This window comes from Homalodisca vitripennis, chromosome 3 (assembly GCF_021130785.1).
Source record: "Homalodisca vitripennis isolate AUS2020 chromosome 3, UT_GWSS_2.1, whole genome shotgun sequence".
NCBI classification, from domain to species: domain Eukaryota; kingdom Metazoa; phylum Arthropoda; class Insecta; order Hemiptera; family Cicadellidae; genus Homalodisca; species Homalodisca vitripennis.
This window is the reverse complement of record NC_060209.1, coordinates 129,771,595-129,790,618: the sequence shown is the minus strand read 5'-3', so window position 1 is coordinate 129,790,618 and position 19,024 is coordinate 129,771,595. Positions and strand designations below refer to the sequence as shown.

The window sequence follows — 19,024 nt, the reverse complement described above, 5'->3', positions numbered from 1 at the left end:
ACATTGGTGAAACTAATCATAAGTAACTATAATTCTTAGGTCATTGGTTAAAATGGATGACAATGAATGAAATCTATCTCGTATAATAAACTTGATTACATGGTATTATTTCATGGTTTGAAACTGTACTGCAATGGACTTTAATCATTTTGAGATTTAATTTAAAATTAGTCTATTAGATTTTTGAAACTGATTGCATGAAGCTGTATGTATACATCCACCTTTACAGTAGACCACCATAAATATCGATAAATAATAGGATTTGATGACTTTCGTCAGTTTAGTTGTGTAGACGGTCCATAAAAGAACTGTGAATCAGCAATAGAGGTATGCAGATAGTTTCTTTACAGATGATATGATTAATGAGACTGTTGAATGTACGAATATCTACCTTTTACAATTATACGGATAAGATTTCAATGCAAATCAGTGTTAGTTTGTACAGTACAAGTGTGACAGTGGCAACATCGAGTGGGCCTGTCCATTCTGTTGGTGGCCACCAATTACACTCTTTAGTGTCACAGATAATTAACATAACATTATCTTTTTGTTTAGTAAACTATGTCAATGTGTAATTTTATCTTGGAGAGAGTACAACAGCATTTATATACAAATATATAAATTAAAAAACTTTAAAGGTAGTTTCTCTGCGTTTGAGAAATGTTTTATGATGCTTGTAATCAGCTGCATGTGACCAGTTACACCAATGTAATAGGGCCATAATAAACTTATTATCATATAATGTAGGTAAAAAAAAAGGATAGAGAAGATTAATGTGTGCTCAAAATGTAAATGTAAAAGTTAACGTTTCCTACATAAACTCCAGGGTTTAAGCTGTGCAGGGAATTTCCACAATCTTCCTCTACCTACCAATGGGTAGAGTGAGATAGTGCTTTTACTTATTACAGAAACATAAAATCCTAGAGTTTAGATTTTTAAAGATTCTCTAATAAACCTATGAAAACCAAATAGTTTTATGAGGCAATTTTAACTTTAACTTAATTGTCTAAATAGTTCTTACTAATCTATATTTGAAGCCTTTAAAACATATTTATCGAGTAGTTTGATATATTAGACCAATTTACTGTAGAGAAGCCTTTAAATCAGAAGCGTTGTAATACATTATATATAAGTTATATACAAGTTATATCTCTAATTGCAATCATGAAAGAAAACCAATTTGAATACGGTTCCTAGAAAACTAGAGAATTCTAATACAATAAAAACGTATACAATATTTAGTATTTGTAGTATTAAATGTGACAACAGCTTAAACCCTGGTTCACCTTTTGTACCATGAGTTCAGTGTCTAACCCAGTCTTAGATATTATAATACCTTAAATCTGTAAAATTATATCCTCTGTTTCTTTTATCATTTCTGCACATTACTTAACTTTACATATGTAATAATTTTTGTTTACCTGACTGTATTCCTTAAATTTTATAAAATTAATCAATAGTATGATAGTGTTATGGGGTATGAATCTATTGCATGTATGTGTTGGATTTATGAGAAGACATAAAAAACACATAATTTCCAAGCGGTAACATAAAAACTACTTTTCATATGGAACTCTATCAGATGTGAAGCTTAAGATTTCCAGTTAATGCTATAGCTTGGCTGCTCAGCATTGTTTATACCATCACTACAATACAATAGGGAAGAACAAACCTACCTGTCACTACCATCTCTGCCTCTCAGCTTAGCCTTCCTGAGGATCTTTGAGAGTAGAATATCGGTTTGAAAAAAAAAAAACAAAAAAAAAAACAAAACCCTAAAAGCGTTAATCTTCTATTTGTAAATTTGTAATCAAACTTTAAAATTATTAAGTACTTACTGATATAGTCATCAGACTTTTCTCTTTTTCAATAACTAATGGAATTTCTGTTAAGTTATGGTAGTTTTATAAAATTTCAAAACAATCTTTAAAAAATTTCTTAATGTTGATACACAAAAGCAGTCACAATAAAAAAAAGTGTTCAATGCCACCAGTAGAGAAAAAAATATGAAAGGCGTTTTCTTTGAAAACCTTTGTATTATGGAAGGTTAACTAAAAATATTTATAAATAGTTTAACTAGTTTTCTGAAAGAAAGAGACTCATTCAATAGTAATTCTCGGCAAATTGTTTTTAGTATGGTTTAATTATTTAATCCCAGAATTTACAAATATACCCCTCCTTGAAACGCAAGGCAAGTAAAACTTTTCAGATATAGTTTTTAACAAATCTCTTCTCAAAAAACTCTTAAACATATCACATTTGAGAGCAGCCAAACTATACCTGTAAATGGATAAGTACTTTTTGAGAATTATTTTTTATTATATGGCGTTTCTTTTAAGTGGACAAAGACACTAATACCAATAAATTAGAACAATATATACGGAATTTCAACATATAAGTCTTGTATTGTTAAATAAGTACAATAATTTAATAATGTAAGTGAGATGTTTGTTGAAGAAATGAAAATTCTGTATATACAGTGTACAGAATTAAATACTTTGAAATTACTAAATCTTTCAACTAATTAGAATAATTTTCTTAGTTAAAATTATTATGGAATGTAATAGTTTGGATTGAACATGAAAACAGGATAAGACACATCTTTATTGTACAATCTTAAACAATTAAACTAAACAACACATTAATATTCAAGCAGCAACTCAATATATTTTTATAACACACACAAATCAGTAGAACTTAATTCATATAACCTATGGGTAACCCCTAATTGTATATGTATGTCAATAAATTACTGTTAACGTTCATAAATATACAAAAAAACGTAATTAAGAAAACATTAACATAACTCAAAATTAAAGCAAAGGATACTTTCTGTTAGCATGGCTATCTATTAAAAAAGTTATTTATTAGTCCCTACAAAATTAGTTTGAATCACCACTATTTATAATAAAAAAAGATAAATAACAAACATTTAATCATATCCAATTTACATGTTTTCATTAACATTAACACAATGATCGGAAAGGTAAAACAGGTAGTCCAGCCAAAAATCAATGATAATAAATAAATAAAAACCAGTTGTTAATACATGTATTATCTCTTACCATAAAAATTTTGTTTGCATGATGTTAGCTAATATGTTAAGAAGCTTAACATTAATTATATGTTAACATTTATAACTTACTTAATTTATTTTCATATTAAAAATTAATCTTTTTCAGTACATATAAGACATAACTTGCATAAAATGCATCATTACTTTTTATAAAATGTAGATCTAAATATTCAAATGCAAGTGCATCTGTTAATCTCAAATTTTCAAAGTTATTTTAGTAGATCATAACTACTGAGAGTACATTACTGAATATCAAAATGGACCATTTTACATTCCAAACGTAAGCTAGTATTGCTGCCATCAAGCAATTACCAATAAAGGTAGATTATATAACCAAGTGAGATTTTTGGGAAGGCTTTAAAATGGATCAGTAATTATTAGGAAATGTAAAAATATACCTAGCAAAATTGTTCATAAAGACTGACATAACTACTGACTGCACTGTAATTGTAAACACCAAACCCAACAATATTTTAGTCACCCATGAGAGAGAAGACACTCAGTGGAAGCAGTGAAGCTGATTTAAGGACTTGTAAAATGCAGGAGAAGAGGAGAGGACCAAAAACCACCCAAAAACAGTGAGGGGTCATATCCCTTGTCACATATCAGGAAATTCTAATAAATAAGATGTACTTACCACTCTGTCTTGGAGCATTCCAATTGTTGTGTTGGAAACCCGGTGGACCCTGGTGATTAGGTGGTGGTCCAGGAGGGCCATGGTGAGGTCCACCCATGTGAGGACCAGGCATGCGAGGACCTCCGGGGGGACCTCCAGGCATACCGGGAGGGGGCATTCGGCCTCTCATCTGTGGGGGACCCATCATCATACGTGGTGGTGGGGGCCCATGATTGGGATGGGGTTGCTGACGTTGATTCTGCTGCTGAGGTGGAGGTACTGGCCTTGTTTTTGATTGTGACTCAAACTAAAATTAAATGACACTTATGAACAACATACTCTCATACAACTATTGATGTGTCTATTCCAGTGTTTGATTCTAAAGATGCAAATATAAAAAAGTGTTTAACTCATTTTTCTTGTTAGATTATTAGATGTTATACACTAACAATTATGAATGTTGATCCCTACAAGTATAGAGCTTTTATTGACTTTTAAGGGGAGTCGGATGGTAAACATCACAAAAAATTCGATATTTCTTTCTTAGCTTATTTGAATACTAGGAGTTACCTGCAGGCTTTGCATGACATGTACCATATAAGCATGTCATTTTTAAATGGAATATTAAACAGTGTTGAAAATAAGTGGTGGTCACTGAATGATATTCCTGATAACAGATTGTAAAAGTTTTTCCTTAGCACCAATTAAATAAAAACTTTTACTGCAACATTTAAATGAATAGCTCCAACAATTCCAATAACATGCCCACTCGACCAATCAGAGCACAGACACGATTCTTTAGTCGTAAGTCATGCAACCAAAACATGCTGGCTACCATAATATTGATTGAAATTATTTGCTTAAAGCATAATTTGACCTAATCTTTAAACATCTTAATGCATTGATATAGACACTTTACAGATCTAAATAGCTTCGGAAACGCTAATAAAAATGTAAACTTTTAAAGTGAAAGATCGTTATTGTGGGTAATTCTTTGGAGATAGATATATGCTACTGCAGACTATTTGTAGACCTTTTTTGAAATGTACAGTTTTGTAGTACATTATAAGTCATACAGCTTAGTCAGGATTAACACATTCGAGTCTACGCTCGAGCCAGACTCAAGCGCCATTGTTTAATCCCCCGGCTGGTGCTCGAGCGTGAGTCGAGCACAGCTTTGCCGATTTATATACGGAGTTGCCCGAGTGATATTTGAGTGCCGTCTGCTGCATTAGAAAGCCAGTTTTGTTGGTTAGTTCAGAAAAATTCCGCTAGGCGCTACTAGGTCATACTCTCTTGAGGCTTTTGTTTATCCACTGACGTGGCCTGGCGCATCGTCAGTCTGTCTACAACAACAATCATGGAGAGGCGCATGTTTCAAGAAACAATGGAAGAGGACAGTATATTAGCTGAATTAGAGTTAGATACGGACTCTGATATTGTTGAGAAAAGAGAGCAGGTTCTACTGCAAGGACTGTAATGTGGCACTCTGCGTACCTGACTGTTTCGAAGAGTATCATACTAAAAAGGATTTTGTGTGATTTTTTTAGCATTTGAAATTTTTTTGGCAATTAAAATTATTTGTAAATATGTATATAGTAAATGTCTTTAAAAAAATTGAAATTACTTGTTTTAATTATTCAAAAGTTAGTTTTAAAGTAACACAAGACATGCGGGAGTTTTTATCTTTCTTCAAAAAAAGGTAAGTTTTGAAATTAAAAAAAAAATTAATTAGATTTTACAGGAATACAGTTTTACATATCAATTTAAAGAGGAAAGATAGAACTTTCAAGAAAATATAATATCATATACATTATATTTAACAGTTTTCTAAAAAAAAAAATCTGAAAACCCATTAATTTATGCAGACCAGGCTATAAAAACAGCAAATAGCGAGCCAGACTCCAATGTGTTAACAATGAAAACACTCAAAAATATCAATTTTCGCATTATACAAACTTTTCTTTATTTAATATGATTAAAACGTTAATGTATCATACCTAGGAACCTGCCCTAGTTCATAATGCAGCCGACAGTGAAAACTGTATAAAAATCTGTTTATTAGTTTAGAAAATATCTATACACAAATAGACCAAAACAAAAATCGACTTTAACTTATACTATACATTGATACATACTTTTAGGCCTGATTTGACAAAGATTATTCTATTCCGTTACTAATTTAAAAAGTTATGACCTAAAACATGAGTGCGTGCACAAGACATCCTAATGAATATTTGATGTTTTTTTTTAGACAATTGTTTTACTCTAGTAAGATATTTGTAGACATGTTGGCAGCATATGGATGGAACAATTGAAGCCTATATTCAAGGATTTAGCAAACCTTGTCCAGCTCTGCAGATGCATACATTGTGGAACAGAAATGCTGCAGAGTTGCTAAATGGCTTAATATGATCACAAGTGCCAAAAAGCACTTTGATACAAAAAAGTACACTTGGATTAGGTGTCTATGAAGCCATAGCTTCGTACAACCAATGAAACATAAAATGTAAGATTCTGAAGAAAATTGGAATATATACATGGGAAGAACTGCTTTGCGCGTATGAAAAAAGCTGATGAGATTAGAATTCTGAAAGCGGTAGAATAGAAAAAAAACAGGAAAAACAAACATTGGCTAAAAGGAAACTATGATACTAAATGTAATACCAATTTTTCCAAATTGGCAGCTCTTTATCAGAAACTGGAGTAGTCAAGTGACTTTCACTTTACATGGATAAAAGAGAAATACATAACAAAATTAAGATGTAAGGGTTTTTAAAAGAGCATTTTATTACTTTCTATTCTAAACACAATTTAAATTCATATAAGTGAACATAATCATTTTTGACAGTATAAACAATAAAGTACATTTTATACAAAGTTATTTATGGAACACTCAGAATATTGTTCTTTCCAATTTCCAACATAGGCTATTTTACTATTATATTTCCTGAAATTTAAGTTAAACTTAACTTAAATTTAATTTCCTTTGTGTTTTATTAAAGGATAAAAAATAAACAATCAGGTCTACCATCACTTCCAATCTACATAACAATTATAAACCAAATTACCAATAAGAGAAATGTGTATATAAAAATAATTAATAAATAAAACTAAATCCAAGGACTAAGTGACAAAATAAATTATAAATAAGATAATTATGTCATTTCCGTTACCTGGTTGAGGGCTTGCTTGCTGGGGTAAGTCACTATTGGACACTGACCATGAAGCTCCTTCTTCGGTAATCTGTCCATACACATGCGCATGCTCTGCTCCGAACCAAGTGTGATCACACAAAACCCCTTGGACTGGCCATTAGCACGATTCTCAAAGAACTTTACCTCAATGAAATCGTTAACGCCTATAGCGATTACAGCATCAGTTATATCTTGGTCTGTTGTCCACTGTAACATAGAAAGATACTCATTTATTATATTTGGATTTAGGATTGTAAAAAATATAAACAGGGTATTATTACTAATTTTTTTCCTATACTAAAATCATAAACTGACTAGCCAATTGTAACTTAATTTATGATTGAAAAAAGTCAGAAATTAATAATTACAAATTGTAGTAGACTTTCTTAAGTAAAATAATGAATTAGCCTCAACTGTTTGAAGTCAAAATAACAAATTTAAGAAGAAATAGGAAAAATATGCTAACCCAAGTGAGATTTCCCACATAAAGCCTGTAACGGCTTCCCCCCATGCTGGCATTGACATTGTTGCCCATGTGATGGAAAGAGCCACCACTGTGATTGGCACCAGAGCTTGAATCATTGTTGGTGGCATTTTCACTACGAGAAGATGTGTTGCTTTCCCCACCACCGCCACTGCCACCCCCAGGTGGAGCAGCAATCACATCATCATACAAGTCCACTCCATCACCACCAAAGTCTTCCTGTAACATTACACAAAGCATGTTATTCTAATTCTAAAAAGCAAAAGCAGTTACTTCAATAGCACTGTTTTTAACATTGCCAGTAACAAAAAAAAGGAAAGAGAATAATAATAGAGCAAGAATAAATTTTAAGAATGGTTACATATTATTGTTCATGAAATAGCATGTTATTCTAATTCTAAAAAGCAAAAGCAGTTACTTCAATAGCACTGTTTTTAACATTGCCAGTAACAAAAAAAAGGAAAGAGAATAATAATAGAGCAAGAATAAATTTTAAGAATGGTTACATATTATTGTTCATGAAATGGGTAGACAGACTATCAGACCCTAAGTTCTGGTGGTTCTTAAAACCTTCACGCGTAGGCCATTACTGTTCTTAAAGTATATAGATGGCGTGACAACTGTAATCCGTAACTTAAATTGTAAACTTGCGTCGTTCAACCCACTCGGATAATCAGACAGTAACAGATTACCACGGTCACTTAATAATCTTTCGAGGCCGAATTTTGCGTGTTGCCTTGGTGACCACCAGGGAGCGCGGTCATAGGTTGCGGTGCTCAAACCACATGTGATATGATAGGAGTAATTAAAACTGTCTGAATCAAACATAATGATTTTATGTACACCTTTTTATATTTATTTAAGATAAGTGCCTATGACGAAACTTTGTTCCTCTTTATAAATTCTTAAGAAACTTACGTTTACAATACTGATGACGAATTGTGTGATGAAATATCATAACATCTTAACTGTAATCATTCAAAATAAAGGTCAGTACACTCATTTTTACAATTTAGTATAGGCTACTATAGCTTACATTTGTATTAATAACTGGTAAAATTTTATAGCCAACCAAGTATGCCCAATGGAAATAATAATAATAAAAAAAAATTGCAGTTAGCAAGGAAACATTTTAACGAAAAGTGAGAACTTAACAGATGAGACTACTAAGGAAAAATACTGGCTCGAAACCTGAGTCACCAAAACCAGAAGTCAAATGAATGATTAAAATAAAAACAAAAAGGAAATAGCTAAGCGCTTACTATTTGGTAAACAATTTGAGAAAAACACAGACACATACTCAAGGTCCACAACAAAAGAGAATGTTCCGCTCAAGATTTCACCAAATTTCAAAATGCTAAAGAAGTACGTCTGCTAGCACAGCTGAACTATGTGATACCAAGCCTCTTCAACAAGAATTGCCATCCCTTGACCAACATCTGTTACTTGCATACTAGAATGTCCAAACCTACAGATGCTGTAAGAGCAATGTCAAAAATTTCTTTGAACGAGATGGATGACAACAGCAGGATATGTCCTGGTAAGAAGGATTGCATTACACAAAAGAAAATAAAGAAACAAAAGGATTTCTTGTTAGATACTATCTAAACATGAATGTCAAATTTTGTAAGAACTCCTTCTTTAAACTTTGCTAAAGTAGCCTACATTCTGCAAGCTGAGTCCTTTCTTGGTCATAGAACCACATGTTAATGATCAGAACAATGTTGCACGCAAGGTATATGCAAACATAGAGTACTTGGCTCCTGTCCTGTACAAAGCAGATATTGTTGACAAAGCAACTCCGCGAGACATAGCTGAAAATATATGTTGTGAGAGTGAAAACATTTCTTGTCTTCGAAGACAGTGCGACGTTCGAAAAGATCTTACAATACCCTACTACATAGATGACATCAAGGAAATAACTTTAAGTAAGTAAAATCACAATGAGCCCCCAGGTTAATGGAAATACAGTTAAAAATGTTAAAAGTCGAAGACAGTGCAACGCTCGTAAAGATCTTACAATACCCTACTACATAGATGACATCAAGAAAATAACTTTAAATAAATGAAATCAAATGAGCTGGGTGAAAATGAAGGACTTATCCATTGCGACTTCAGTGACAATTATAATATGAAGTATGCAAATGAAATACAATCCTTCCACTTCGGTGGAAGCCAAAAGCAGGACACACTCCACAAGGTAGAAATTGAAAATACTATTGAAAAAACTCCTACAGTGAAACCACCTCTAAGTCATTAACCCATTGCGGATCACTGACAAGCTGGGCTCGTCACGCAGCGGCCGGGCCTAACGGCACGATGACGAGCTCAGGTCGCAAAAGCGGTCTGCATTTAAATTTCCCTCCAAATAGTTCTTTTAATGTCTGATAGATCGGACGATTGTCTTCACTTGTCAACCTAGAGTATTTAACAACTATCTACGTTTAGAGTTTTTAAAAGTTTTATAAATATCCTACAGATCGCAGTTGTATGTCGAAGTTGAAAAATCATTCATATGAGTTTACTCTCTGCTTTTTAGCGCTTCTGATTGGGTGTTTTCCTCAGTTGTTATTATAATACTTTTGAGGTTAGTGACACAACGAAAAGATGTACATGTTGGCGGGTTTAGTCTAGACAATGGCCTGGATGTTGTAATCACTTCGCCCGAGCCGCTTTATTTGGACTAGATGGTAATGCATTGTAGTGATGCATGTATGTAGTGCTTTAGTCTATGTTCAAGTTTTATTTGCCTAAACCTAGTAAATTCTTAGAATTTTGACAGCGTGTTTTGATCAATCTGAAGAATGGAATACTAGTGAAGTTTAGAATAATTAAATCCTAAGATCCGAACTAAGTTTATTTAATTTTGAAAGATTATATATTAGTAACCAAAAACTAACCTATAATCAACTTGTTTAATACAAATAATTTTTTATAAAATAATTCATTTCTGGAATAAAATCCTTAAGAGAGTTGATGGTGCTTTGAAAGAGAATGTTTGTAAACATCAGGCAACAGCTGATTTTGACATTTACATTTTTGAAGAGATATGATTTAGAAGGGTCAGGGTTTTCCAGTGATAACAAGTTATTCTACCTGCAGGGAATTGCATCACATTCATATCTCTTATTGAGTGGCTTATCTATTGATAAGAAGCAAGAAGGAAAGTAGCTCAGCTAGTAGTGTTTCAGTCTACTAACTATAAGAACCCTCTATTAATTCAAACAAACTCTCCAATAATGTAGTTTTTATTTTTGTGAGGCCTTTCATACTCAATGAGTACATCTTCAGACTCACACAACTGAATACATTATTGGAGAGTTTGTTTGAATTAATAGATAATTTCCAATAAGAGAAGAGCTTCAAGAATGTATAAGAACCCTGGTTCTAAACCCACTGAGGAAGAAAAAAATTTTGCTACTTAAAAAATAATTAATTATATATTTAAAACTCTTATTTATATTTTAATTTCTATTATAACTATTAACAATATAAATATACACACAAAACTGGCAAAACCCTTTTATTGATTTATATAAGGTGAAATATATATATATATATATACTGCTTGCTATAAATAATAATAAAAAATAAATAAATAATAAAAAAATTACTATGAATGGTTGTGCATTTGTGTATTGAATAATTTAAACATTATGCCATCACTACCAAAAGGATGGGAAAGGGAAGAAGTTCCCAGAAAGTCAGGATTAAGTAAGGTTAAAATAGATATCTATATAAAATCCCCTAATGGCACAACTTTTAGGTCAAAGACATCTTTGGTGGACCATTAAAAAAAAAAAAAAAATTGCCATATCAAATTGAAGATTTTAATTTTTCAACATCAAAAAATAAGCTATTTGACTTGTCAACGGATTTGTCATTGACTGAGGGAGATATGTTGAACAAATCGTCCAACTTTACAAATAACTTGAAAATGTCGGTGACTGATGCAGAAACAATTAATAACAGTATCTCAACTGAATGTCAAACTGACATAAATGCAACATCAATTATAATGTGTGAAGAGCTCTTGGGAGAAACATGGCTGTCTGATGATGTTCTACATAGATATTTTGAACTAATCAACAATTATCTGTTGGACAATGATCGTTTTCTCATTGTAAGCCCAGTAATATCTCATGCTGTTAAATGCCTGGAGGATTATTCACATTTCCTTGAACCTGCCAGCTTAGGAGAGAAAGATATGTTTCTCATTCCAATAAGTGATGCTGGGATAATTGATAATGCTGGCGGATCTCACTGGAGTATTCTGATGTATTATAAAAATTCAAACACCTTTTATTATTACGACTCATCAAAGCTATTTACAAATCTGACACATGTTGAAACAATTATGCATAAGCTATCAAGTTACCTTAAATTGCAGAATCCTTGTTTCGAAGTTATTGAAGCTCAAAGTCAAATAAATGGTTACGATTGCGCTATTTATTCAATAGTTATAACAAATAACTGCATCCGAGAAGCTCTCATAGGCAATATTTTTGATCATGAATATATTAAGAAATTGTCAATGAGCAACATAGAACTAATAAAAAAGAGATCGTTGTTGGCTTATATACTAAAAAACTGCAAAGGATGTGAAAAAAGAAAAATATTTGAACTTTTGATGGAATTTACCGAAAAGGAACCCAAACTTGATAACCCCTTAAGTAAACAAGAGAGTAAAATTGAGATACTTCAAGAGTTAGTGAAGAATCAAAAGAGAGAGATTGAACATTTGTTACTTCAATCAAAGAATGTAAAAGAAATACAAGGTCAAACAATTTTTTCAAAAAATTTAAATAATTGTGATTATGACAACTTCAGCAGTTTGAGTAATTCTACTATTAGTCATACATCAAACTCTTTGAAAACCAATAAGACTATACACACGAACATAATTACATAAAATAAAATAACAGTTTCCATTGACCATAAACATGGCAAGCCAAAGAATAAACTTCATGTGTATGCCGATAGTCATGGCAACAACCTAGGCAATCTTTTGGCAACAATAATGCCTGATACTTTTGAAACATTTGTATGTGCTAGCTCTGGTGGTACAACCGACCATATTTTGAAAAAAAACATCCCATATGATAGAACATTTCACAAAAGAAGATATTGTGATTGTTATAACTGGAGTAAATGACATTTCTGAGTTGCCCTATAAGGACTCAAATGTCAATATATCAAGCATGTTTCAGAAGTTTGCACTGGAAAATAAACATACTAACATCATGTATGTAACACAATTTCATCGCCATGACATGGCCTGGGAAAGTTTAATTAATAAGGAAATACACAACTCTACAACAGCTGAATGATTTGAAGATAATAAATATTACAAATTTCAAGAGACATTTTTTCAGCCGGCACGGTCAGCACTTAAATAAATTTGGGAAACAAGTTTTATGTAGGAGGATTGCTGATATAGTTCTACACTCACAATTTGAAACAAAAAATTAGCTTTTGAAGCTCAAAATACCATAAAAATTATTGAGTTGTATCTTAAGAGTTTGTAGAAAGTAATGTAATGACACTATTCTGTACATGTTGTGCAATTGTGAATAAAGGAATTTGAATATGAATACTATGATCAGACATCATCCCTGCCACCTTGGAACCTTGCTCACGTGTTATCGTTCCTACATCACGGATACCCCTGCAGGCCCATGTTCCATCTGAACGAATACCTTTACACCCGAATTTTCTAGTATACAATAGCGAGCGATACGATGTGGCGCACCATTGCTGTTCGTGCGGCCGCTGACCGTAAATTAATTTGTGCCCGCGCGCCAAAACAATACGATCCGCAATGGGTTAAGCACACTCTTGGAATACAATGAGCACAGCCCTGTCGCTGTACAGGCACATCTTCGCCATGTTTTTGAATTCATCAAAAAAGAACTGCCCTGAGTCAATGTCCTCCATTTTCTGTCCGACTGAGGACACTTCTATCTCTTTTCAAGGGCCCTGCAAGTTTGCTTAAAAAACCTCAAACTTGCCATGTGGAACAACGGAGCTCCTGGGCTGGCAAAGGTGTCCCAGTTGGGATTAGGGGGTGCCTGAAACGGACAGCCAACAGAGTAGTCCGCGCTTGGCACTGATATTAGTGACTTCAGAACCTTCATTGAAGTTTTGCAAACCCACACAAGACGAGTGTGCCTCGCTATTGTTGACGAAGATGATGACACAACTTTGGCCACAATAGTTCCCACCAAAATATCTCCATACATTGAATCAATGTAAGTTCATCAGATGTATTTTTTCAGCCTCAATTCCACCCTTTTCTAGATGAACTCGAGCTGCATCTCTTGTTACTAACTTACTTGAGCAAAAATTAAGGGAGTTACTTTGAAATGTAGCTTGTTTATTTTTGCGTCTAGACATAAATCACATTGTTTACAAACATTAAAATTTAAGTTTTATGTAGGTAAGAATGAAAAATGGTATCTTTTGGCACTTTTCAACACCAAACTACAATTTTGAACATTTACAACCAGGAAATCTTGTAATGCTATTAAGACCAAAGTTTTATACAAGAATACTAACTCAGAGTATGTAATTTTTGAATTATATGGATAAACGTTGTTTGTAAACCATTTTACTTTTATTCTCAACTGGGTTCGGTCAAAAAAATTCATTAGAAAAATCATTTTGTTTTGTTTTAAAGGCAATTTATTTTTGTAAATACAATTAAAAACATGTAAAAATAGTTTTTAACACCACTTTGACTTAACAGATTTTGTTAATTTGGTGCAGCTGGTGCCTGCTCAATGGAACCCGCAAACTGTCATAACATCTAGGGTTATGTTGCAATGATCATGAATATATTGAAGCATTTCCTATCGTCAGCTTTCTTCATATGAATTTTAGGCCTCCAATGGCAGGTTTAACTATGAAAAATGTAACTTTCAAAATTTCAGTTTAGTAAAGTGCCAAAAATGGTACCATCTTTCATTCTTGAAGACACCACCTGGTTATCTATATATATAAAAATGAAACTGTTCGTGTGTAACAGCATCACTCACAAACGGCTGGACGGATTCGCCTAATTTTTTTTTTAATTTGTTCGTCTTGATCTGTAGAAGGTTATAGGATACTTTTTATCCCTTTCCCGATTCAGGATTCCGCCCCACTGGTTACAGAAATACCCGTAAGAAATGCATTGCAGCAAACATATGTTATTAAGTGAAAGAGTCTTTTCAAATTTTTAATCAGCTGTTCTTTGTAAACATATATAATGCGACAAAAAATATATTTATATATAAATTTCTTTACACTTATAGTTTTAAAGCATAGAGTAAGCTTAAGAGAAACGACAAATTTTGTTTAAACTGTTTCTGCAATCATAATATATAAAAATGAATGTTTGTGTGTTTGTCCTTTATAGACTCAGAAACTATTGGACCGATCACTATGAAAATTTGTATTTTTCTATGTAGAAGGTTTATACGCAATGCCCATTGATGTAACTAACCACCAGGCTGTACTGCAAGATATAAAAGTTATCAAAGCGCCTGCACATTATAAACTGCAATTACAACACAGTAGTTACGTATATTAAAATATCCAAACACTATTTGAAGGCAAAGAAATATACGGGCAAAGCTTAAGAGACGCGTGCGAAGCCGCGGGAAACAGCTAGTTGTTTTAAAAACAGTACTTTTTGATCCGAGAGTAGGCAGACATTTTACAACAAAGTATTCGACTAGTCGGTTGATTTGACTAGTCTTAGTCGTAGAACCACTAGTTGTTCCATAATATGAATTACATTGTGTTTTCAATGTACTGTAGTGGTTTGCTAGAGCTTATATACTTGAAACATTGACGACTAGTTATTTATAGGTTAAAGTAAAGATGTAAACTTGTTCATTTGCTAGCATCGAAACCCTTCAGATATCACAACAGTAGACTATACATCAATCGTCTAGTTTAATTCAGTATAAATTTAGTCGTTAGTTTTTCTACTTAACAAAGTTCATAACCCTCATAATTATAAGTATAATTAATTATGTATTTGAAAGAAAATGCTAAAGTTTTGGGGTAGGGTACGATAAGCGGACCTGGTTTTTATCAAAGAATGTAATCATCGATACCTAATATTCGCATCTCAAATCCTACACTATCATTCGATATAAAAGTATCTATAGTCTTCAATAACAATTATGTTTTAAATTAAAATATAAATTTAATATTTACAGTGATCAAACGAACTATTATAACCAAAATTAGGAAAACTGAAGACGACTATATTTGCTCCTCTCACAGTTACAGTTGTTTCTTTCCCACTAATTTCACATAATGGGTTTTTCAGAACGAGTCCAACATGTTGAAGCCGAAAAACATGTCTTATCATCTTTCAAAGCAATGCCATGTAGTTTTTTTTTTAATTGACTGCCATTTTTAATAATCAAATGTTACTTATGTAAAATTGAAATATTACCCTACGTGTATTATTTGAGTGTTTACAGCTGTTGATATAGATTATTTAAGTTAATTATTCAAAATAATTAATCAGTATCGATTTATTATATCAATAGTTTGATTAAGCAATATCATTTGCCAATTCCGATATAAAAAACCGGGTCCGTTTATCGTACCCTACTCAAGTTTTGTAACAATTTTATTACGTATCAGAATATAAAAACAATACTTTATTAATATTTTTGGGAGAAGTCTACTCCTTTTATCATTTACTTCTTGTTCGGCAATTGAAAAAGTCATTTAGATGGGACTGGCATTGCTTGCAAACATCTATTTTTTGCTAGTAATAAATATCTGAAATTACATTTTTTTCTTACAGTAAGGGAAAGGGTTTTGAGATCTATCAGCTAAAGGTAGTTCCAAATAGTATTGAGTATAAAAGCAATTACAGCTGACAACTAGAATTATCATTGGCAACAGTACACTTATTTTCATTTCAAGACAAGAAAAACTATTCGACTAGCTTTCACGACTATTCTAGTTTGCGTTTGAATGTAGTCAACTAGTATAAATATTTTTTTTATACTTGTAAAAAATGTCAATAGACCTATCACTATGATGCAGTACAGCATGACTAGATAATAATAATAGGATAATAAGATTCACATGTCTCTGATTGATTTGTCCTTGCATTTTAATTTACGTTTGCTTATCATTCTATTTTCTTGGTTCAGTCTAAGAATTATATCAATTTTATAAATCTATTTAGTATATATAGTACATCTCTCATCAGTGCATTAAAAACCCACTGCCACTTGATAATTTTCTGCCATTAAAGTTTTATTTTATACCTGGTCTATTACTTTGCGATTACATTTCCTTTTTAGTAATTACATTTGCTACAGTCAATAGCTTCACTTCCCTCGATTGTTTTTTCAAATTGAAGTTACAGGGAGCATGGTTTGATGAGTAATTTTAGTGCCTCACTCTGTTTTTATTGTTCTTTTAGCCATGTAAATACAATGCCATCCCACAATGTCAAAAGTAAACTAATTTGAAGTACCTTATGTGCATACATTCACATTTTTGTTCGTTCAATTTTATAAAAATATTAAATAAATAGTATCCTTAATGTGATTAATCAGCTATCAACAATTTTGCCTATCTTAACAGTAAATACACGATCTCTTTAATTTTAATAGTATTTATGGATAGTACTTCAGAATAAAAATATGTTGTGCGTTTTATTCTTATACTTATGCAATGCAAATGTCAAATTTCATCTAAATCAGTCAACTAGAGGATTTGTATAATTTGAGTATCAAACATCTTTCCAAACTTTGGAATTTGTAATATTAAAAGGATAATAAAGAAAAGAAAACAGACTTTGCTTCACTCTCCTTCAATATTGTAAGAAACAAACATTGTTTTAATAAAGGACATTTAAAATAATAATCCTAATACATAATAAATTTAAGCCCTAATTAAATTTAAAATGTGTGTTAAGAATTTTAATTTTGTAACGGTGCCCTCATGGATAGGCTATTGGTTGTTACATTTCTGTTTGTAAGTTAATATGGAAGAGGTGCCATTTTTAGGACACAAACAAAAGTGAAAAGGAAAAACATCCCATGGTTACTAAGATAGTACCCAAATTCAAGCTCTGATCAAGAATCAGTCTTTATTGTTACGTCAACGTTTATACATAGCATTGCTATAAAAACAGGTAACATTGTCATAAGTTAATGTAATAATGATACATACACATATACATTCATACATATGCACATCACCATTCACATATACATATAAACATAAACATACATATAAGAGGTCAAGACAGCGTAACAAATTTAATGTAATCTATGTTAAAACACAATTTTACAATTCAGGATCCATCAAATACTCATCAACACTATAATAGTTTTTTCCAACAAAAAATCAGTTAGTTTGCTTTTAAATGTTTTTGAATTTATTAAATGTTTATATTTTTGAGGTAACTTATTGTATAGTTTTTTTGCCGTGTATATTGGAGTTTTTTCTACCAGACGCAGTCGATGTATGGGATATTGAAAATTAGCTTTAAATCTTGTATTGCAATTATGATCAAAGTTATCACTTGATAAGCTTTCAAAATTTGATTGTACTGTTAGTAGGGTTTTCAGAATGTATAAATTTGGAAGTGATAAGATTTTTATCATGTAAACACTTGTAAAGGTTATGTCTAACTTTGATATACAGGGTCTGTATAATAAGTAACCGGACTGACTTCAGGAAATTTTTTATTGGCAAAATATGTACAATTTTTCTTTAGAAATCTTCAAAGTAGTCCCCATTGGAGTCGATAACACGCTGATACTGTATTTTCCGATCCCTGAACGCTCCCTAGAAGTCGGCAACCTCGATGTTGTCTAGAGCCCTCGTCGTAGCACGTTGAATGTTTTCCAGAGTCCCGAACCGCGTCCCCTTAAGGTGTCTCTTGATCTTGGGGAACAGAAAGAAGTCCGGTGGTGCCATATCCGGGGTGTAAGGAGGCTGTGGCAACGTTGCCCTAGACTGTTTTGCCAACTGTTCGGTGACGAGCAGGCAGGTGTGCGACGGTGCATTGTCGTGATGGAGAATCCACGAATCGGCAATCTCCGGACGGACTTAGTGAACCCAGGCGGTTAGTCGACGGAGCACCTCTCTGTAGTACTGGCCGTTTACAGTTTGACCGGGTGGCACAAACTCTTTGTGAACAATGCCTTTCACGTCAAAGAAAGCAATGAGCCATTGATTTGCTCATGCACGCTTTTTTCGGTCGTGGTGATGCCGGTGTGTGCCACTTCGTCTCAGGATCGTATTCAAAAACCCACGTCTCGCCTCCTGTAATAACGTGGTTGAAAAACTCTGGTTCGGTTTGCAGTCGATCAAGGATTTCCGAAGCGACAGCAACACGACACTTCTTTTGCTCATCAGTCAGGTGTTTGGGTACCAGCTTCGCGCAGATCTTCCTCATGCCCAGATCGTTCTTAATAATGTTTTGAATGGTCATCTTATCAATTCCGACCTCATCTGCGATAGCCGGAATGCTCAGACGACGATCACTGTTCAACACATCACGCACTTTTTGCACATTTGTGTCCGTGTGACTCGTTGATGGAGGACCGACGCGCTGTTTGTCATGGATGTCATCGCGGCCCTCCCGGAAAACTTTGTGCCACTGAAACACCTGAGTT

At 32.9% G+C, this 19,024-nt stretch overlaps 1 protein-coding gene across 3 annotated transcripts in view; it reads right to left on the bottom strand.

The window, feature by feature from the left end:
- Nucleotides 1–19,024, bottom strand: part of LOC124357503 (cleavage and polyadenylation specificity factor subunit 6) — a 65,353-nt gene that overhangs the window by 42,773 nt on the left and 3,556 nt on the right. For all 3 annotated transcript variants that reach the window (XM_046809358.1, XM_046809359.1, XM_046809360.1), the window contains exons 2-4: nt 7,356–7,592; nt 6,869–7,096; nt 3,714–3,999 (exon numbers count right to left, since the gene is read on the bottom strand). In XM_046809358.1, the coding sequence (XP_046665314.1) occupies nt 3,714–3,999; nt 6,869–7,096; nt 7,356–7,592 (751 nt within the window). The remainder of the gene's footprint in view (nt 1–3,713; nt 4,000–6,868; nt 7,097–7,355; nt 7,593–19,024) is intronic.